Consider the following 24085-nt stretch of genomic DNA (forward strand, 5'->3'; position numbering starts at 1 on the left):
CAGACTATATTTAATGGAGTAGCTGAGCAGCTTGTATTACAATATGATTCTTTATTATTATATTTTGGATATGGGCTGTGCAGAATTCCATGAGCATCTGGGATTGTTGTACAGCAAGGCAGACAGTTACTCATGCCGCTGACAAATAGGGAGTACTGAAAGACACAAAGACAACTTTCTAGAGGAAAGACGATTCAATTAAAGTCCAGCCACACTATTATTACTCACCTGCTGTTGGGCTCGGTAATACAGTAATCATGGCCAATTTCACAGAATTACATTAACTTTCATATAGTGGAGTCGTCTTACTATGAGCATTAGAAGGTTTCAGTGTGATATTGCATCAGGCTTAGTTTTTAAATGAGTTTCTCTATATAAAACATAAGCTAGAATATGGATTTCCTGGACTGATACATTTTGATAATGAGCCAATAAATCACAGGCGTAGTTACAAAGTACCGCAGTGCACAGCAAGCCTTCTCTTATTGTAGGTATATTTATCAAAGCTTGCATACAGCTCATATCCTAGCAGTCCTATATCAGGGTCCAGACATCACTGAAATAGTCAGATTAACCCCTTAAAGGAGATATCCAGTGCTGAAAAACTTATCCACAAGTTTCAGATCACGGGGGGGGGGGGGGGGGTGCCAACTGCTGGGGCCCCCCACGATCTCCTGTACAAGGCCCCAGCAGCCTGTGGGAAGGGGTGTGTAGACCGCCGCACGAAGCGTTGACACGCCCCCTCAATACAACGCTATGGCAGAGCCGGAGCGCTGCCTTCGGCAATCTCCGGCTCTGCCATAGAGATGTATTGAGGGGGCATGTCGGCCACCACTTCGTGCGGTGGTCAACATGCGCTATCTGGCCAGCGAGCCGGGGCCCTGTACAGGAGATCGCAGGGGGCCCCAGCGGTCGGACCCCCCGCGATCTGAAACTTATTCCCTATCCGTAGGATAGGGGATAGGTTTTCCAGCACTGGACTACCCCTTTTTTATATTTACGTCCGTGGACGGCTCCCATAATGTGAAGTGCGCTCAGAAGCTGAGCGCTCTTCATATCTGCAGAGTCCCGGTTTCTATCAGCAATCAGGACCCGTGGCTAATACTGGACATCGTCGATCGGGCGTACACGTAAAAAATTGTGTCTTTTTGGTCACTTTGCATACCCGAAATTTTTTTATAAAAAACTATCAAAGTCAGATCAAAACAATCATGGTACCGATAAAAACTTCAGATCACGGCGCAAAAAAGCCCTCATGCCACCCCATATATGGAAAAATTAAAAATTTATAGGGGTCAGAAGAGGACAATTCTAAACACACTAATTTTGGTGCATGTAGTTATATTTTTTTTAACTTAGTAAAATAAAGAAAAACCTATATGAATTGGGTATCATTGCAACCGTAGGGACATACAGAATAAATATATGGTGTCATGTTTACCGAAAATTGCACTGCGTAGAATAGGAAGCCCCCAAAATTTACAAAATTGCATTTTTTTTCCAATTTTGGCCACAAATTTTTTTGCTTTCTGGGTTCACCATAAATTTTGTGGTAAAATGATTGATGTCATTACAAAGTCATTGGTGGCACAAAAAATAAGCCCTCATATGCATCATCTGCAAAATGTAAAGTGTTATGATTTTTAGAAGGTGATGAGAAAAAAAAAAGAGAGTGCAAAAATGGAAAAACCTGTGGCCCTTAAATGGGCACTCTCATTAAAACAAATTTTTGCTAATGCACTCCTTATGTTACATAAAAAATATTTCTAATATGCTTTGTTTTTTTTTTTTTAAATGAAGTTTTCTATGTTTTATTCGTGCTTAAAAAAAGCTCAAGAGCACATTTTCCCCCATCTTATACACAGACTTTGGATTGAAGCCCAAACACAGGAAGTGCAGCCTGGAGTGCTTAGGGGGGTGTGTCCAACCAACAGCATATGACAGTTAAGTGTGAGAGGAGCTATGATTGGATGAGGCTGGACACACCCCTCTCAGCACTCCAAGCTGCACTTCCTGTGTTGGGGCTTCAGTCCAAAGTCTGTGTATGAGATGGAGGAAAATGTGCTCTTGAGCTTTTTTTAAGCACAAATAAAACATAGAAAACTTCATTTTTTTAATTTTTTTTAAACAAAGTATATTAGAAATATTTTTTATTTACCATAAGGAGTGCATTAGCAAAAATTAGTTTTAAGGAGAATTACCCTTTAAAGGGTTAAACTGAATTAAGGTGGTGGCACTGTTTCTGTGGTAGTAATGCAGGCTGCCATTTCTTCTGAGTTTTGACTAGGAAGGGCTGCATGTGACACTGGTGCTGATGTGGCTTTGGAAATCAGGGCTCATACCGGGGCTGCTTCACTAGATTAAAGGACATCTATAGTGCAAAATAACTTATCCCCTATCCGAAGGATCTTCTGTTCGGGGCCGCGGCAATATACAGGAAAGGGGGCGTTCCGTCCCCGCATGACGCGGCGGCCGACATGCCCCCTCCATGAATCCCATAGAGATAAATGGAGGGGGAGTGTCTGCCACGGCTTTCTGCTGGGGACAAAACTTCACTTCCGGCAGACTGCGCGGCCCCGTCCAGGAGATCCCGGGGGCCCCAGCGCTTAGACCCCCCACGATCTATAACTTATCCCCTATCTTTTGGATAGGGGATAAGTTATTCTGCGCTGGAGTACTCCTTTAACTGTAAACAGTATGACATTTTAGGCTGGACAATACATTAGTTTTACTTCGGTACCTGCAGCTGGAGCTTCTATGTATGTGGGACTGTTGAAAGATCACTGTGATTATCACTGTTAACCATCATCCATACCAGTGTTTTTCAATCAGGGTGCCTCCAGCTGTTGCAAAACTACAACTCCCAGCATGCCTTCGGCTGTCCGGGCATGCTGGGAGTTGTAGTTTTGCAACAGCTGGGGGCACCCTGGTTGGGAAACACTGATCCATACACACAAATACCAAATATTTCATGCTGCTGAGCGTGTGTACAATGTGGCCAGTATCTTCCCAAATGTTCTTGTTTTATTACATTACACCATTATCACATGTTGTTTTTTATTGTAAATGTCTGAAGGACAATGTACAAGATAACTTTTCTCTTGCCAATAATAAAACACTGCAGAAGTATGTTGCATGCTATATTTTCCATCAGTGAGAAGTCAACTGGAAGTCTGTGTTTGCTTTGTAGGAGCACATGCCAACCTTTCTTTTTAATGGCTACGAAGATTTAGACACTTTTAAATTGTTAGAAGAGGAAGATTTGGATGAACTGAATATACAAAATCCAGAACACAAAGCAGTCCTGCTAACAGCTATTGAACTCTTACAGGAATATGACAGTAAGATTTGCTTTTAAGGTTTTACTGTTTTCCATCATTATAAAAGGAACCTCTAATTGATGACCTAAATACCAACCATAAGGACACTACATTATAGAAAAAAGAAAAAAATAGATTAGTGTATTAGTAGATTTTTGCAGTGAATGTTGGAAATCTGATCACATGTGGTGGTTGTGTTGTTAGACCCAGCACTGCTGAAGGCATCCAAACCATAAATATAAAAAGAAGGGGGGGGGGGGGGGAGATATAGGACCACCATAATGGGATCTGTGAACAGAAACAATGTGCAAGCAATGCAAAAGATGAGGTACGGGTGATTCTGAGGTTTTTGGTCTAAGGCTGCATTCACACCACGTTTTGTACATACGTGTGTCGGATCCAGTGGGGGAGGGGCAAACCGGGCGCTCCCGTACCCCAGCCGAATCAGCCTGTGACTCCATTTACTTTAATGAGCCGACCGGAGTCAAACGGTGACTCCGGTCTGCTCAGTTTTGACCCGTATGCGGTTTTGGACAACTGAGCAGACCGGAGTCACTGGCACCCGTATGTACAAAACATGGTGTGAATGCAGCCTAACTTGAAACGCATTACAGTATATGTTCCAATACTATATGGTTTTGGCTCTCATTACAGTCTCCCACTTCTATCAGCAGCACTCACATACCTCATGTTATGTATCCACCGCATGCTTTCAGTTTTTGTTTAGGCTCGGTTCACACACGCATCATGACTTCCATATTTATAACAGATGGATATGACATAACTGTTATAAAACACTATGGAAATAACTTTTTCCCATTTCAACTGGACTGAATAGCAGAGCATGCTAGCTACATTTATCAAAGAGCAACACACAATGCTGATGTGTGAACAGCATAAGGCCTATGGGGGAGATTTATCAAAACCTGTCCAAAGGAAAAGTTGCCCATAGCAACCAATCAGATCACTTCTTTCATTTTTAATAAGGCCTCTGCAAAATGAAAGAAGCGATCTGATTGGTTGCTATGGGTAACTGGGTAACTTTTCCTCTGGACAGGTTTTGATAAATCTCCCCCTATAATCCTACCATGTTGATCCAGGATAAGGTACAAACCCCTACAGATGCCAGTTGCCTTATATTAAGGGGGATTCCGATTCCTTTCCAACTTTAATTATATTTATAATCAGAATAAATTCTTGGATCAAGGTCCCATCTCTAGACTCAAATACCATAACTTAATATTATATTTTTTTCTTTAACTTCTTAAACGATAATGTGGCAAAGGGTTACATAGTCTTACTGCTCTTACAGTAAAGAAAGGTAGTATTATGTGAGTTTTTTTTTTTTTTTGTTTTTTTAATCTACTGCTTGCATTGAACCTTCCCATATGCCCCTGTAGTGTTAGTGTATACAGTTGACATTATTTGTCTTTCCAGGTAACAGTGATCATTCCGGATCTCAGGAAAAACTACTCACAGAGGGAGAAAGTAGAAGTGGATGTTCTCCCCGGGACTCTGGCTGCTACGAGAGCAGTGAAAACATAGAGCATGGTAATGGCATGAAGTAGACATTGGCCAACATCATGCTGACTAACACTGCACACCATTTATACTGGCCAGCATGCTTAGGTTTCCATAGCCCTTCTGTGGAGTTCAAGTCTATTCTGTTCAATATACTGTGGGAACCAAACTAATGTTAATTTATTGTAGGTATTCCGGTACAGACAGCTGGCCAGTATGCATATAACTGAATCCTGTGGACCTTTCTGTCCGTGTTGGAATGTGCTCATGCTTCTATTAACATGGATCATCATGCTTGGCTTCTCATTTCTTTTGTCCTGTGTGTTATCGCTGACATTCTCTAACTGCTTCATTGTCATTTACATTACCACCCTTCACGTTACACTAATCTGGAGGGCAGACCCTATTAACACTTGCAAACCTATCTTGCTGATCCTGGATATAGGATGGCATAACACTGTTTTGATTAGAAAAACATTACTATTTTCCCAAAAATTGTGCCACACCTTTCTACATGTTATTATTTTTGGAGCCGAACCCCATTCAGTAAAATGGAACTGAGCTCCAAAACCAGAAACAATCTGTGGACTGTTTAGGAAAAAATCAGCAATGTTTCTCCAGTCCTAGACAACCCCTTAAACTGGCCGTGTTCATGACACTAAAAACATCAAAATCAAAAATTTATTCAAATTTACTAGAAACTCAGATGTAATAAATATAAAACTTTTGACATATCTATAAAGCAGACAAAAATATGCAGCACTTCCATTGTCTTAACCTCATATTACTATGCATGATTTTTAAATGTGTGGACATAGTCAAGAATGGAAACTTTTGATGTGTCTTAGAAACTTATCATAAGCTGTGATTATTTGATGTCTTATTGTTAACGAGAATGACGTGACCAGGATTAACTCAATGTAATTCTATGAGGCTGCCTGGTCTACTAGACACAGAGCAGCCTTGGGCTTTTTTCCCAGCCTGTTTTCGTGATCAATCGGGGTCTGAACACAGACCCCTGACTGATCAAAACTTTTGACACGTCAAAATAGTTTTTTTTCTCTTATTTACAGGAACACTTTATTATTATAACAACGTAATGTTATGTAAAGGAGTATTCCCATCTCCAAAAGTTATCCCCTATTCACATGATGGGAGATAACATGTTAAAAGGTGGGGTTTGGACTTCTGGGATCCTATAATCATGATATTGGAGGAAAATTGTTCTCCTGAATGAATGGAGTGCACCGTAAGAGCACAGCCAGCTCACCATTTATTTTCTATGGGGTATCCAATGAATGAAGCTCTGGCTGCATACGCACATGCACTCCATTTATTCTGAGGTCCAGTTTTCCTCTTTTCTTATTATGGGTAGGACTCCCAGCGGTCAGACCCCACTGATCAGCTTGTTGTTTCCTATCCTTTGTATAGAGGATAACTTTTAGTTTAGTATTTTGTTATATCAAACTATTGCACATTTTTTCTAGTACTGTAAGGGTAGGGTAACAGAGCACATCTGCAATGTATTTCATGCTGCAGATGCACCGATGGCAGTCACAAGAGTGAGCTCCCTGCTGCGGCCAGGTTGCTCTGTGTGTCTGCTCGTAGCAGTGGATTTCCCACTGTAGCAGATGCAGTTACCCTATCGTAAAAATACAAATGCAAAATTGCACAAAAGCTGTATGGAAAAAAAAGTTTACATGATGTGTCAGGAAAAGGTAATTTTGTTGCCTGACCCTTTGGAAGATTAATATTAGTGTATTGCTGTCTGTATTGGTGTAGCATACGTACTATAAACACACACTATTACAATACAGATGGCTGGCTGCAATCTGTTGTCTAATCTTAATACAAGCAGAAATAATGATTTAGCATTTCTAATACTGCCTTCAGAATTAAAGGCCATGAAGCACACAATGCCATCTGCCTCATGTAGCTTGTGAGCCATCTCCACTGTAAATAATGACACCCCAGATCATGGGAAAATGTAAATATTACTTGGCTCGGAAAGCATGGTAGCGTTTACTATCCTTTTTTCACTGTCAGATGGGGATAGCGGTGTCCTGGTAAACAAGTGGTTTAATGTGGATGTAAACCTGATTTTATCCAAAGCATGTCTGGTAAATCAGATCTTATATTTTTATGAAGGGCAACTCCATATGAGTGATCATTGATATATTGCTGAACACTGGGTGTGCCAGGCCTCAAACACAGACCAAAAATATAGCCAAGAACATGCTCCCAAAATTATAACACTAAAGGACCGTCAGTGCTGACCACAGTTATCAACATCACCTAATCCCTCATGAGTCCCAGGGTAGACTAAACAATTGATTCTAAAACCCTTTGGAGGACTAACCCTCCTCGGGGACTAATACCCTTATCTAGGGTCTCACTAAAATTACTTTTTATTGGTATGCTCTAAAATCAGTATATGTGTGAATGAAAAAAATAGTGATTAAAACTGTCAGAGGTTCTTTCTTATGTTGTCTAATAGGGATATATTATTATTAGCCAATGAAGGCACTCCTGATCTTTATACCAGCATGCGCTGGTTAGTCGTTTTTTATGATGACGGGGACATTAAGGTCTATCACACCTTATGCACTAGTTGGTGGTCTCATGCACCCTCCACTGTGTCCCCGAATGGGCTTTGTGCCCCCTCAAGTATTCACCCCTGATGTCAGGAGCTCTTATAAGATCCAATAAAAGCTCATCCTTTTCATTTATAGTATATTTCCTATAGAGAGTCTCTGTCTAAAATATTATTGAATCTTATAAGAGCTCCTGACATCAGTGGTGAATACTTGAGGGGGCACAAAGCCCATTCAGGGAAACAGTGGAGGGTGCATGAGACCCCCAGCTAGTGCATAAGGTGTGATAGACCTTAATGTCCCCGTCATCATAAAAACCCACTAACCAGCGCATGCTGGTAAAAATATCAGGAGTGCCTCCATTGGCTAATAATAATATATCCCTATTAGACAACATAAGAAAGAACCTCTGACAGTTTTAATCACTGTTTATTTTTTCATTCACACATATACTGATTTTAGAGCATACCAATAAAAAGTCATTTTAGTGAGACCCTAGGGTATTAGTCCCCGAGGAGGATTAGTCCTCCAAAGGGTTTTGGAATCAACTGACCACAGTTAGGCCTATTTCAAACAAAGTATATTGGTCAGTGTTTGTAGCCAATATTAGAATGGGAATCGATAAAACCTATGAGGTGAAGATCTATCTGCTTTGAACCACTCCTGGTTTTGGCTAAAAATACCAAAATACAGTGTGTGTGTGTGTGTGTGTGTGTGTGTGTGTGTGTGTGTGTGTGTGTGTGAAAGAAGCTGTCTGCTCTCTCGTACCGAGTTGAATTTCATTTTAATGCAACAGAACTATTTTATATCCAGTGTTACATAAGAAAAACTATTTTTAGGGCAGTTATGCAGACAATATTGTACATTATAAGATTTTAAAGCTGTAATTAAAAGCAGTGATGTGTAAATAGAGACCAATATAAGGCTTATTTTCATTATGAATGACAATGGAATGCTCACATACATTCTGTAAGATGTAATAAAGAGTTCTGTTTGTATAACACATCCTTGCTTGTGTCTTTTGACTTGCATTGTTCTAACCGATTGCATTTCTTGCTGCTGCTTCTTCCATCATTCTCATCACAGTGCACTGTGGCTGTCACTTATGTGTTGGTGCAAATCATGCTACTATTAATACTGTAACACATTGTATCATATTAGAAATGCTCACTTATTACAATGCTGCATGTAATCATTTGGTGACACTTCCATTTATAACATTGAACATTTTGGTTCCATATTAAATATGTGTATGAAGTTAGCTTACCCTTGGCACAGCGGCATATGGTCGGAACTTTATCTGTTACTTTTATCCGTGATTGTGTGAAGTAAAAACACTATGTTGGCAATGTTTCCGTAGCAGCACTCTGTTGGCACTATTTGTGTTGGGTGCTGAGCATATTGCATCTTGTATTCTAAAAAAGTAAATAATTGAATATTTGTGTATATGAGATTTCATATTGAATATTTAAGTGTAGATTCTTAAGCTGTAAGTCTATATAGTCTACTTATTAGATCATCAGAATGACTTAAAGGGGTTATCAACCATAAGATGATTTTGGTACTTACCTGCCAGACAGTAATGAATATGCTTAGGAAGGATCCGTGCTTGTCTTGGGGCTAAATGGCTGTGTTGTAAGTCCACCATAAAGCTGATGCTTTCTTTATGTGAAATGGCTATTTCCTGTTGGAATTCCATCCTAGGATCCCTTGTTTGTAAATGTGAGGTCACTTTTCTCCCTCCCACACATAATCCACTTCACCCATTAAAGCACACCTGGGACAAATTCCTGCAGTTCTATAGAGAATGATCTCCCGCCCAGCAGTCGCTCCACCCAATAAAGCAGACAGGCTCGGTTTCAACACCTGATGAGTGATGTCATATCTCGGGCCACACTGCAACCTGGGAAAGCTTGAGACCACACTCATTTTGTACAGTCATGGCTGTAAATGTTAGCACCCCTGACATTTTTCTAGAAAATTAAGTATTTCTCACGGAAAAGGATTGCAGTAACACATGTTTTGCTATACACATGTTTATTCCCTTTGTATGTATTGGAACTAAACTAAAAAAGGGAGGAAAAAAAGCTAATAGGACATAATGTCACTCCAAACTCCAAAAATGGGCTGGACAAAATTATTGGCACCCTTTCAAAATTGTGGAAAAATAAGATTGTTTCAAGCATGTGATGCTCCTTTAAACTCTCCTGGGGCAAGCAACAGGTGTGGGCAATATAAAAATCACACCTGAAAGCAGATAAAAAGGAGAGAAGTTCACGTAGTCTTTGCATTGTGTGTCTGTGTGTGTGCCACACTAAGCATGGAAAACAGAAAGAGGAGAAGAGAAGTCCATTTCCAGAGATCTAGATTTGCCTTTGTCTACAGTGTGCAACATTATCAAGAAGTTTGCAACCCATGGCACTGTAACTAATCTCCCTGTGTGTGGACGGAAGAGAAAAAATTATGAAAGGTGTCAACGCAGGATAGTCTAGATGGTAAATAAGCAGCCCCAAACAAGTTCCAAAGATATTCAAGCTCTCTGGCAGGCTCAGAGTGCATCAGTGTCAGCGCAAACTATCAGTCAACATTTTAATGAAATGAAATGCTATGGCTGGAGACCCAAGAGAAGACTACATTTTGCCAAAATTAACTTGAGTAAGCCAAAATCCTTCTGGGAAAACGTCTTATGGACAGATGAGACCAAGATAGAATGTTTTGATAAAGCACATCATTCTACTGTTTACTGAAAACGGAATGAGGCCAACAAAGAAAAGAACACAGTACCTACAGTGAAATATGGTGGAGGCTCAATGATGTTTTGGGGTTGTTTTGCTGCCTCTGGCACTGGGTGCCTTGAATGTGTGCAAGGCATCATGAAATCTGAGGATTATCAATGGATTTTGGGTCGCACTGTACAGCCCAGTGTCATAAAGCTGGGTTTGCATCTGAGATCTTGGGTCTTCCAGCAAGATAATGACCCCAAACATACGTCAAAAAGTACCCAGAAATGGATGGCAACAAAGCACTGGAGAGTTCTGAAGTGGCCAGCAATGAGTCCAGATCTAAATCCCATTGAATACCTGTGGAGAGATCTTAAAATTGCTGTTGGGAAAAGGTGCCCTTCCAGAGAAACATGGAGCAGTTTGCAAAGGAAGAGTGGTCCAACATTCCGGCTGAGAGGTGTAAGAAGCTTATTGATGGTTATAGGAAGCGACTGATTTCAGTTATTTTTTACAAAGGGTGTGCAACCAAATATTAAGGGTGCCAATAATTTTGTCCAGCCCATTTTTGGAGTTTGGTGTGACATTATGTCCAATTTTCATTTTCTAGAAAAATTTCAGGGGTGCCAACATTTATGGCCATGACTGTATGCTAGTAAAAATAAAAATCTGGGCGAAAATCACATAAGAATTGTGAGACCAGCCATCAAACACAGGTACAGACACTGTTATGAACTACAATCATAGTCAAATAAAAAAAAATCCTGGCATACACCTATAACTGAAAATAGGGGGGGGGGGGGGGGTACCCGAAATTGTAGTTAAGATCTACACCACCATGTAACATAGTTTGTGGCGCACGGACAGCTTCAGATGTGTTATTTATTAGGAGACACATCTTACTCAGATAAGGACCAGCATGGTATTTTTCACAATTCCTGCTTTTGTCTACAGATTTCTTTGCTCTTCGTACATTACAATAGTTTATCGTGTTGAAATAAGTTTTACAGTTTAATTAACTGCAAAGTAATATCAAAGAAGACAAAACCCACTCTGTCCTTACAAGGCATTTCCAGCCAGAAGCAGACTATTTCATCGTTGTTACTTGTTTTGAAGATGAAAGACGCAGAATGGTTTTCACTTAAAAGAAAGTGATGATATCTACGGTATTAAACAAAAAATGTCCTAGAGAAGAATTATTATAGTTTCAGCTCCCTTTGTTGGGTGTTCCTAAAATACACAGGATCCTATAAAATAAATTGAAGGCATCTCTGTGTGCTCTATTCTTTGAGGTTGGGTGATGTCCAAATACACAGATACTTTTTTTTTTCTTTTTAGTCTAAATGATATTTAGGCAAAGCGTTAAATAAGTATCATAAAGAATGGGACTGATGAAAGCCAACAAGTCTGAACCAGCTATATGCAGGATTGGATTTTCCTACATCTGAGACTTGTAACTACAGCTGGCACAGCTGGACAGGAGTAGTGTCCTTAGAGCTTTTAGAAGAAGCTAGCTACATATTGCTCTTTCCAGATAAGACAGCCCCTTTCCTGTTTCAGTCTTTAATGATAGAGATCAATTCAGAGGAAGCCAGAAACAGGAGTAAATTAAAGCAGCACAGGAGTATCAAGGAGGAAGATACTGCAAAGTAAGTATACTGCAATTGATGATCAGTGACACTGTTGTGTGGGCACTGATATGATTGTACTATTAGGCTTCTTTCACACTACAAAATTCTCAGTTTTTAAACATCCGTGTGAAGTTCCATCTGAAAACCAGCTGAAAACGCCAGCAACAAAATCCTATACGTCCGTTAGAAAATCCCATTATAGTCTATGGGATTATCTAATAGCCGTTTGAACCCGTTATAGTCCGTTATTGATAACGGACGTTATCTTGTGACGGTAGATAGTACGGAAGAAAATAGTTCATGAACTATTTTCTTCCAAACTATTTTCTTACACAAAATAACGCCCGTTATCAATAATGGACTATAACGGGTTCTTTTACAGAGTTCACCATAACCACCTCCTCCGGAAGAGAGCTCCACAGTCTCACTGCTCTTACAGTAAAGAACCCCCGTCTGCTGTAGAAACCTTCTTTCCTCAAGACGTAGAGGATGCCGCCTTGTTATACAGTCCTGGGTATAAATAGATCAATAGAGAAATCACTGTACAGTCCCCTGATATATTTATACATAGTTAGTAGGTCTGCCCTAAGCTAGGCAGGCACCATTGCTATATAATATGGGGTTAGAAAAACCACAGATAGGGGATGGGGAAGTGCAGGGAGTGTAGGTAAGTGACCATCTGGGGGTGGGTACCAAAATGTACATCCAGTGCAATAACAGTCCATGAAGAGAAAAGTAAGATCGCACTCACCCAGGAAAGATAAAAGGTCCTCTTTATTTGTAAACTTCTTTAAAACATTCCAGTGCTCAGATAGAGAGGTGCGGTCAGCGTCCATTGACTCACCGGCTGCCCGCTTTCTCAAGCCTACTGTACATCACCTGTATGCGCCTATTTACCTGGTGTGGCTGGTGACGTAATGGTCAGAAGAACAGCGAAGGATGGGGAATGACAAGGGGCGGGAGAGGAACTGGAAAAAACAATGGGGAGGGAAAGGGTGGGAGGAGAGGTGAAGGGAGAGGTGGGATGGGGAAAAAAGGTGGAGGGTTGGAAAAGGAGACAGGGAAAGGTAAATAGCATGCAATAAAAATATGTTAAGAGTCCGCAATATCATACACAAAGAAAAGCATTAAGTTTGTTTCTTTCATTTAGAGCTAAATTTCCTAATGCATTAGTGTGTGCTATCCATGTAGCTTTGCATCTCGGAGAGCATTAAAGGGGTTCTCCGGTGCTTACACATCTTATCCCCTATCCAAAGGATAGGGGATAAGATGCCTGATCGCGGGCGTCCCGCCGCTGGGGACCCCCGGGATCTTGCACGCGGCACCCCGTTTGTAATCAGTCCCCGGAGTGTGTTCGCTCCGGGTCTGATTACCGGCAACTACAGGGCGGGCGTGCGTGTGACGTCACGCCTCCGCCCCATGTGACGTCACGCTCCGCCCCTCAATGCAAGCCTATGGGAGGGGGAGTGATTGCTGGGTTGGCACCCAGTCAGCCAATTCTGTTCTTTTTTTCTCATTTTCTGGAACAAAAGCACTACTGACCAATACATTTTTAATAGTTTTACTGCGTCTAAACGCAATGATTGGTTTATTTTTAGCTTCTGGCCCTATTTCTGCATCTTCGGCTATAATGTCCCAATATTTATATATTGTTTTTTAAATCTGAACGGCCATTGGACTATAGTTGAAGGAAAACGTGAAGCAAACTTTTTTCTTTCTATGTTTGTGGTCCCCCTTTAGTAGATCAATATCTCTTTTTAGACTTTCTGTTAACAACTTTTCAGGATAACCCCTAAGGGAAAGTTGGTTAAGTAATTCTTTAGCTTTTTCTTCAAATACTGCTTCATTACTGTTTATCTTTCGCAACCGTAATAGCTGGCCATATGGTATTGTTTTTTTCACATGGCTCTGGTGGTAGCTCCCATAGTGTAGAAGCATATTGGATGCTGTCTGTTTTTTATAACTTTTAGTCAGGATTCTGTTTTCTTCCTTGACTAATTCCACATCGAGGAACTCTAAAATTGGAGTTAAATGACATGTTGACTTTATTCTCATTGTTGAGATAGGTCAAAAAATTTCAGAATTCCTCTGACCCCTTCCAGGCTATGAAAATACCATCCACGTACCTAGCGTACGTGGAGATGTATTTAGAAAAAGGGTTGTACACTGGTGCCCAGTACTGTACACAGTATTCCATGTATGGTCTGACTTGGAATTTGTACAGTGGTAGAATAATTTCCTTGTGGGCATTGATCTTCTGTACAGTAATTGATTTTCTTCCATTATGTTTGGTGGCTTATAGCAAACCCCCATCAGAATTTTTTATTTATCTCCTTATATTTCTACCCATACTTCTTATATAAAGGCACTTTAATGCAATACTTCAGCTCATGCATAGACACACAAGCAAGGTTTAGACCGTGGCAACACAGTAGTGATTTTGTCACATGACTATCAATCAGTTACTTAAAGCACAACTACATACACATCTCTTCTACTTACACACACACAAAGCACTACACACACACACACACACTCAGCCCTGCTGAGCACACAGAGCTTACTAAAGCCCTATACACAGCCCTACACACTTAGCTGTGGTAGACACATATACACACACACACACACTCAGCTCTGCTAAACACACAGGGCCAGATTTATCAAACTGCGTGAGAGGAAAATGGAGTGATTTTCCTATAACAACTAATCACAGCTCAGCTTTCACTTTACCAGAGCTTGTTAGCTGAGCTATGATTGGTTACTGTGGGCAAATCACTCCATTTTTTTCTCTCACACAGTTTGATACATCTGGGCCACAGAGCTTACTACTGAAGTCCTATACACAAAGCCCTACACACTCAGTTGTGATGGACACACATACGTACACACTCAGCTCCGCTAAACACACACAGCTCTGCTGATCATACACAAACACACTCAATCAGCTCTGCTGAAGACACACAAACACACAGCTTCAGTATATCGTTTCATCTATTCCCCCCCCCCCCCTTAACCTACAGCATTATAGCATTATGAAGAGGGTTGTCTGCGTAGGAGATGGCACACACTGCTTACATCCTCTGCCTCTGGGTCTGCTCTCCCAGCTCTGTCAGTGAGAACAGAGCCAGCAGCTTTTCCTCCTCACACTGTGCTGTTCAGAGTGATTGACAGGCCAGCACAGTGCTAAGCTCGCTCCCACTTCCTGTATTCCGACTGAACTAGAGAATTGCTTCAGTCGGTTTGCAGAGGGATAGCAGTGTGGAAGAGGATATGGTGACAGCTAGTGGTCTCTGTTTTAGGGGGGTGGTGATTTTCAAAGGTAAAATGGCCAAACAAATAATACAAGTGTACTGGAAATTCACTTATATTCTGAGGCACTTATCATTTGGAAAAAAAAAATTAAAATAATTGTGACAATGCCTATTTAACTAAGGCAGTAGAGAGAGTGTCTGCTACCTGTACCCTTGTTTATGTGCAGCATAGTATAGGGAAATTAAATGTCTGGTTGAAAAAACAAGTATGCTGTATTAGTGACAACCAAAAATTTGTGAAATTTTGCTTATATTGCAAGCTCACAGAAATGTTTTACTCTAGTTAAAAAAAAGTGGGCAAAAACATTTATATTTTGACATATACATTTAAGTATTTCATACCTGTTAGCAGCCAAACCCAAAATGTTGAAACTGTGAGAGTACACCAGCACACTAGAGAGGAGGCTGGGCAGGCTATGTACATTTTAATGGAATCTGACTAATGTTACAGCCTATGTCTAACTTTGATCACAATTTTAGAGCTATATGAATCGTTAAATAACTCTGCAATTTATGATTCTTTACTGCGGTCCGTATTCTACTGGCTTCAGAGCTGAACTCTCAACTTTGTCTAGTTATTCAGTGGCTGCACAAAGATTGTTCTGGTGATTTATATTCATTTCACATTATAATGTAATGTATTTACAGAGTTCCAGATTATAACTATATGAACTGAGAAATGGAGCTTAAAAGGTAGACATACAAGTTAATGTATTCAGAAAGGCAGCAGACATTACACATTTCAGATAAATTGCCAAAATACTGCTGTGAATCATTTGCATGCATATATATATATAATGAATATTAGGGAAATAATTTGGATAAAACATGATGGGATCTCTTAACCTTACTACAAGCACAATCCATAAAAAACTGCTATGTTCTTCAATAAAAATTAATGCAGTTCAAGAAAGGTTTGAAAATTAAGACATTTTTACTTTGACTGACCAAAATACAGCTGTCTAATATATCAGAACAGCATGTTAATGGTACATGACAGGTGTTAGTTGTTGTGTTTGGAAGAGAACTAGCTATCCTTTTGGCTGCTATGAGGATTAGAAATGTTCACCAGCAGGAGAGCTTATTTCTACATTACAGCTTAGCACTATAAAGTCGAGATTTTTTTCATACAAGACCAAAGTAGATTGGAAACCTTCAGTAATGAGACTAGTTTTACTTGTAAGTCAAGACTAACCTGCTGCTTCTGGTTCAGAAGTTGCTTATATGAATAAAAAAATGGAGATGAACACTGGAAAAAGGCTAAATCTATATACAACAGTAAACTGTTATAGAAATTCATTTACATAACGTGTAATAAAAGTTCTCACAAATACAGTAAATCCCACTGAATCATTTAGTTTTTCTCTGATATATGTTTTCCGTAGGGTAGTGTTTCCAATTTATGCATTAACAGAGAAACGTAACTGCTGCAAATACGACATAGTAACACTTTCTGGCCAATTAAAGCTACTTTATGGTTCTTTGCCTCAATCTCTTTAGCATCGCTCCCTGTATGTTGTACGCCTGTGGTACAGCAGATGGAGGAAAGGGTAATTCAGGCACAGACTTGGCATCCTTGCAAGTCTCCATAATTCCGCAGGGTTCTTAGATGCGATTTATTTCTGGTGTCTTACTGAGGGCAATTTATTGGTAAAGATCAGAGCTATTAGCACAGTGCAGAACCCCTAGTACTTAAATCCTACACAAAAACCGTTTGAGAACAGAAAGTGGAAAGAACAAAACTTTTTTTAAATTTACTTTTCATGATTACTTGGGCATTCCAAAAGTCAATGGGAGCTGTTTTGTTGTATTTTGGGGCCAATTTTTTTTTCCTCATATGAACATATCCTTAGTCTAAGGGGTTGTACAGGATCATAAAAACATGGTAACTTTTTTCATAACATGTTAAAGGGGTACTCCACTGGAAAAAAATTTTTTGTAAATCAACTGGTGCCAGAAAGTTAAACAGATTTGTAAATTTATTTCTATAAAAAAAAATCGTAGGAGCAAATCCTCATAGCAAATCTATCCTGCTCCGGACAGTTCCTGACATGGACAGAGGTGTAAGCAGAGAGCACTATGGTCAGACAGAAAGGAAATTCAAAAAGAAAAGAACTTCCTGTGGAGCATATAGCAGCTGATAAGTACTGGAAAGATTAAGGTTTTTTAATAGAAGTAATTTACAAATCTGTTTAAATATTTGTGGAATATTTTAGAGTTTTTCACAAAAATCGCTTCATGTGTCAACAAAAATTTAAAAATAAAACATACAAAAATAACGAAGCCTGTTAATATTAATTAAGTCAGTTTTGATGGAGAAAATTTTGTATGTATTCGGTTCGGCACCAATTTGGTGTGAAATTATACAATTCAAAAAGATTATTTCAGTTTTTAACTAGTTGATCTGGGGAAGAAAAGAACGAGAATAAAACTGGAATATTTGTGTCAAACTAAAGAAAATGGTGGATTCGAATTTCCAGATGCATACAGATACCTTTTGGCAAGACAATTTACTTTCGGATTGAATGGGAAAAATCTTCTTTTTTCAAGTTTTTGTTGTCCAACAGTGATGGGGTGTATATTGATGTTTTACAACTACTAGAATCAGGGAAGTTAGAGGATATTGAGTAAAGTTTTAATGGTTAAGAACCTGATTAAAACATGGAAGGTATTCAGGAAAGAGATGGAGATTAGAGGAATATTGAATGTGGCACCACTGTTGGATAACATAAATATAATTGAAGTGAACAAACTAGGAAAAATAAGTTTGTTTAAAGGGGTACTCCGGCGCTAAGACATCTTATCCCCTATCCAAAGGTTAGGGGATAAGATGCCTGATCGCGGGGATCTTCCACGCCGCACCCCTTTAGAATCAGTCCCCGAAGCGTGTTTGCCTGGGTCTGATTACTGGCGATCACGGTGACGGAGCAACGTGGCTTCACTATGCTCCATCCTCGTGGTCGAGATGGACTCAGCCTGAGGACCTCCAGCGGTTCCGGAAGCCGCTAAAGGTGGGGGCAGCATGGTAGATCCCGGGGGTCCCCAGCAGCGGGACCCCGGCAATCTGACATCTTATCCCCTATCCTAGGAGCGGAGTACCGCTTTAATGATAAGGGATGTGTTAGGATAAAAGATGTATGGGACAAAGGTAAATTTAAAATGAATTCTTCTTTCAAATCAGTCCAGTTTAAAGGAGGGCGGGTGGTTAGAATATAACAGTTTAAAAAAAGCTTTTCTTGAATTTATAGGTAAAGGGGGTAATATACACTCATTATACTCAGAGGTAATGAAAAGAATATTGGGAGGCAAAATAACTAAAAAAAATCATATAACATCTGTATATACAGCCATGTTAGGGTTACCTAAAAGTAAATTATTACATAGGAGTTTTCAACAATGGCAGGTGGGATACCATATTGAGAAATATTAGTTATATATCGCCAAATTTAAATTACCGGATAATGCAGTTTAATATAGTGTATAGACTCTACTATATGCCCCTTTTTTTTTCTTTTTGGAAATGATAGAAATAAGAAGTAGTAATAAGTGTAATAAATGTAATATAGAGAAGGCAGGACATATGCATATATTATCGAGTTGCCCTGAGATTGTTAAATACTGGGAAGAAGGATAAGGTAAAGTTGAAGAGATAATTGGCATACAAATAGTTTTTTCCTCTGTGTTGGCAATCTTCATATAAAAGCCAGTAAAAACATAAAAAAAAAAGGTGTCTGAGAATGTTACGCTTGATTGTTGATTGTAAAAAATTGGATATCCCCTAAGAGTCCTAACTGTGTTGAATGGTATAATAATATGCGGAAGATAGAAGGATATTTTGTGGAAAGGGGATGAGAGGAGGAATAACTTTTATAGATATCATATAATTTATATGTAAAAATTTTAATTATTAATTTTTTGGAAATTGTGAAGGGGTGGGGAAACAAGAGGACAGGAAAGGAGATGGAATGTAGAATTAAATGGGATGGGGGATTAAAATTTAAAGGGAAAAAGAAAGGGGGGGGGGGAATTGTATAGATTTGGGTTAATAAAGGATAGGTGTTCTTGAACGCCTGGCTCCCTGCCACTTAAGTGGTAATAAATTTAGGAAAGGGGAGGGTAGGGTGGGGGGTGAGGGTAATTTAATGTATCTATAATGTTGGGTGTGATAACTGAGAGAAAAAAAAATAACAGAGCCTAACAACCCTGTTACAAATAACTCAGCTAAAAACTCTATAAAACTTAAGGTGTTAGAAGAAGGTAAGGCCGGTTTCATAAGCATAATAGGGTTGTATTTTTTTGAATCTGTATCGGGCCACGAGTCCTGGCTCTACAGCAGGTATGATGACCGCTGTTATTTCAGTCACCAAGTACCGTAACCAGTCGGGTCAGGAGTTGTGACCATAATACAAGCACAGAAATGCTTCCAGTTTTACACTTCTGTATTACTGGCCTAACGCTTATATCCTTCCATATCACATGCACAGAGGCTGCATCAGGTGGATATGCAATGACATGGGTCTGATTTAAAAAAAAAACCTGTAGAAATGGAACATGTGGACGCTCCTTACAGTAGAAAGCTGCTTTAGCTGTTGCCACATCTGCTTGGAGGTATACTGTGATCATGGAGGATTTTCACTTTTAATAAGATCAGACCCATCCAACTATTGGATGAAACTTCAAATCAGAATGCAAGATTCTGTGTTTTCGAATACTTGTACTGATTTAATTTCAATATGTAAAAAAAAGAAGAAAAAAAAACATTTTATTAACAGCTGTAAGGTGGTTATGTATCTAATACAGTACTATTATGCGTAACCTTTGTAGATATAAAAGTTACAATTTATAAAACAAATAAGCAATGGGCTAATATTAAGATTTACAGGGAGATTGGGCATGCTAAGAATCTATAAACTTTTAAAAAGAAAGCTTAATACCATGTTTATTTATGTTTCATCTTCAGGTAAAAGTCAAGTGACCTCCCCAATCACACCAGAGTCTTCCTCTACTCAGCTCATAATCTATCCACACCTAAATCTGAACATGAGCAGAGATAACACATATGGAGACAGCCAAAAGGTTGGACAAGACCACATCTATGCTACCTGTGCAAAGCTAGCTGGAGTTACAGGCTCCAAGAAGAACCGCAGAAGTTTGCCTGTTGCTGTATGTGAGCTGGATGGGAGCAAATCTCTCAAGATGTGGCCAAGATCACACTCTATGGACAGTCTTCAACAAGAAGGAAATAATAAAACTTTAAGTGTTTTTTCACCAGATGAAGGGAAAGAATCTCCTGAGGGTTTCATTGAGGAGGAAACTGCAGATATAAATGACAGAATATCTTGTAATGTGGATACAGTGACCAAGGAGCACACTAATCCTGTTCAAAGCACAAGAACATTACATTTGCAAAGTAATAGAAAAGACCATATAGCTCAAAGTTCTATTTACTTTCCCCAAGAATCTATGGACAAGACACCCATTTCTTCTTCAGAAACCAGGATACCAGCAAAAAACCCTTCACAACCTCCTCCAGTCCCTGCCAAAAAATGTAGAGAACGGTTTGCGAATGGACTGTTTCACCTTCCTCTCAGTGCCACTTCATCAAATGCAGACGAATCTTCTCTTCCTGTTACTAAATCAGGACAGTTAAGCCAAAATACCATTTCTATACCTACACAAGAGTGCACTACACCAACATCTCCCCGGCCTCCTTGGCTTCTTAATTCCACAGATGCTGTGAATGTTCCACAGCATGCAGTGAAACTGGGCCCGGTGGCTGCAAGAAAAATTTCTTGTCGAGGAATGGATCAGGAAGTAGTGATCGAAAACAAGTTATTAGCTGAGGAAATTGACCTTACAGAGGAACCATATTCTGATAAGGTAAGTACATAGACAGTTATTTTCTTTATAATAAGGTGATTTTCCTGACCAAGAGTATTAAAGGTAATTTGTCAACTGCAATTTAATTTCCAAACTTCTGACTCTAGTAAAACAAGGAGACACGTAATCTTTCACTTAACTTTCTATGCTGCGGTAGCATAGAAAAATGCCTTTATTCTCTGTGCAAAGAGTCGTTCCTAAGTCCCTGAAATGCTGAGGGCTGAAACGCCTCCTAGCCCCACTCCCACCCCTGTGCTTAGTTGATTGACAGTCAACTGAAAACTGAGCCCTGTTTCTAAATCTCGCAACTGCCCACAATTTGATTGTACAGCATAAGAATGAGATTTGGATGAAGGGTTTAGCTTCTAGCTGACTGTCAATCAAGCAGAAACAAGGATGGAAGAGAAGAGGCACTTATCACTTGAATACCTCTTTGACTATTTTAACCAGAGAATAAAAGCATTTTGTCTATGTTTGGAAGCACAGACAGATATATGACAGGTACTGCGTTACTTCTTGTGCTAACATCTATCTATCAGTGTCATCATGAATTGTGTCCATGAACTCAAGGCTATTCTTTCTCTGCATTTCCCTGGCTGTGGCTGAATAAGCCTCTTGTGTACTTCATATTGTGCTCCCGCACTTCTCTGTCTCTAACATTAGTTGCTAGCACAGGGATAGGCAATCTTCGGCACTGCAGATGTTTTGGAATAGATCTCACATGATGCTCTTCCAGCCAAAACCCTACATAGCATCATAGGAGATGTAGTCCAAAACATCTGCAGTGATTGTTCTTTAGAGGGAGCTCTGGTCTTAGGTGTCTTTCTAAAAATAGGCAGTGCACATTACTTCTGATCCTATGTAGTAAGTGTCATGGGTTGTTCAATGTAGCTCTTCTCTTTCTGTGTCAGCATGGTCGCTGTGGTATCCCAGAAGCCTTAATTGAACGATATGCTGAAGACTTGGGTCAATTAGTAAAAGATGTAGCAGCCTGCATGGACGAGATCCGTGTTGGACATCTAAGGAAACAGCATCGCATGGCGGTAAATTATTTAAGTTTCACTTTTTAACATAATTCAGGAATTTTTCTTTTCTGTTAGAATGAGTACATAATTAATGTATATTGGTACCACTTCCCAACTCATTCAATACACTAAGAGTGAATTCACACTTTACAGGTTTGTTTCAGAAATTTCTAACTATAATTGATCTGAATGGGATTTACCGGAATGTTTGGGCATGTTGCAGATACAACTCCTTTCAGATGTATTAATTTGCAGTCACATGAAAGTCTGCAAAGAACATGCTATCTATAAATATTCCATAAAGGCCCTTGTTACCCTGGTTATCGGGCAAATGTGTGTTGCCGTTTATTGGGCAAATGAGTGTTCCCATGTAAAAGGGCAAACGATCAGACACTCGTCCATCAGCTGATTAGATCTTTTGTGCGGCCAATAAAATCAGCCTGAGTAGACAGGTAATATGCGGCCTACAATGCTTAATTTACAGGTGAAAATTAACAATCCAGCAAAATAAAATAAACCATTGCTCACCCACATCCCATTCCCATGATAACCAGTATTGTTCAGACCATAGGTGTCTTCTGGCCTAGGGCCTGCACTGTAAGCGGCACTTTGCAGCCAGGACACAATGACATCACTGAATCCTATGTCATGTCTTGTAGGCCTGCAACCTATGCAAGTGTATGGTGTGAACTATGGCTGCAACTAACGATTTTTTGTAAAAATCGACTAGTTGGCCCATTTATTGGTTCGATTAATCGGATAAAAAATAAAACAGGGAAAAAAGAGAAAGGAAAGCACCTTAAAGGTCAACAGCGGGGAAGAGTGAAGATACAGCATCTGAAGAGTTAACAGAGGGAAAGAGTGAAGGGACAGCTACTGAAGGGTTAACAGAGGGAAAGAGCAAAGGGACAGCAATTGAAGGTTAATGGGAGAAAAAAAGAGGGGCTGCATCTGAAGGGTAACAGAGGGTAAGAGCGAAGGGACATCACCTGAAGAGTTAACAGAGGGTAAGAGCGAAGAAAGAACAGCAACTGAAGGGCTAAAAGGAGAGAAAAGAGAGGGTATGGCACCTGAAGGGTTAAGCTATGAGCCTCGCTGCAGGAGAGAGGAGCAGTTCACAGACTTAAGTGATGGCCGTCCTCCCTGCACCAGGAAGAACTGTCATTGCACAAGATGGAGAATGGAGCTTCTGTCTGGACTGGGGGGCTCCCACAATGTCAGGACTGTAGGCGCTAAGGACGAGGTGATGGCGCCAGTTTCAGGACAGCGCTCCAGGCTGTGGTCTCAGTGTTGGAGGTAGGCTATAGATGTTGCAGGCCAACAGCATCATCACAAAAGGCAGAGACGGAGGGGGACATTTAGGAGCAGACTGAGGGGCTAAAAGGCAAGGAAAGTAGTAAGAATAGTAGGAATACTATGTTACTAAGACCTGCCCCGTAACCACTGAGGCCACGCCCCCTAACAAAAGCTTAATTGATAATGGAAATTGTCACAATTTCCGTTCTCTATTTTTATTGATAATATCGATTAATTGTTGCAGCCCTAGTCTGAGCCTTGGGGAAACTCTGGCTGGCATATCTTTGGAGGAGGATCTACAGCCAGATTTTATATGCTATTATATAATGGCACAAGTCCAATGATTCATATTTGTAAAGTTACTGATGGCTACACCTGTATCAACAAATAGGTGATGACTCTCAATATTGAACAGAAGGGTATATATATAAGGGAACCTTAAAGCGACTTTTATTAATTTTAAAATATATATAACACACTTGTTTTGTGAATAAAACCGATAATGCTTGGCCACCAATGGTTCTCCATTAAGTATGCCGTGTGTCCTGAATTTTCTTCACAATTGCATCTCAAGACCGTTGTGCCATAGGAAGCATTGCATTGTGTTCGTCTCTATTCAACATTTATTTAGCCCGCACACATATAGCAGTCTGCCACTGTAATGTCAACATGGAAGTGCTTGTGCTTGATGGGTCAATGTAGCTTGCCTCACAAGGTGCTAATTTAGTGTTTCACAATATTTACTGCACAGTCCGCAAGGTATATTGCACAGTCCACAAATGTATTG

General features: G+C 39.9%; 1 protein-coding gene across 6 annotated transcripts in view; it reads left to right on the top strand.

Moving 5' to 3' along the window:
- SASH1 (SAM and SH3 domain containing 1) overlaps positions 1-24085 on the top strand; it is a 200434-nt gene that overhangs the window by 166383 nt on the left and 9966 nt on the right. For all 6 annotated transcript variants that reach the window (XM_056566754.1, XM_056566757.1, XM_056566756.1 and 3 more), the window contains 4 exons: positions 3191-3341; positions 4758-4871; positions 20058-20977; positions 21889-22020. In XM_056566754.1, the coding sequence (XP_056422729.1) occupies positions 3191-3341; positions 4758-4871; positions 20058-20977; positions 21889-22020 (1317 nt within the window). The remainder of the gene's footprint in view (positions 1-3190; positions 3342-4757; positions 4872-20057; positions 20978-21888; positions 22021-24085) is intronic.

The sequence above is a fragment of the Hyla sarda genome, chromosome 3 (assembly GCF_029499605.1).
Source record: "Hyla sarda isolate aHylSar1 chromosome 3, aHylSar1.hap1, whole genome shotgun sequence".
NCBI classification, from domain to species: Eukaryota; Metazoa; Chordata; class Amphibia; order Anura; family Hylidae; genus Hyla; species Hyla sarda.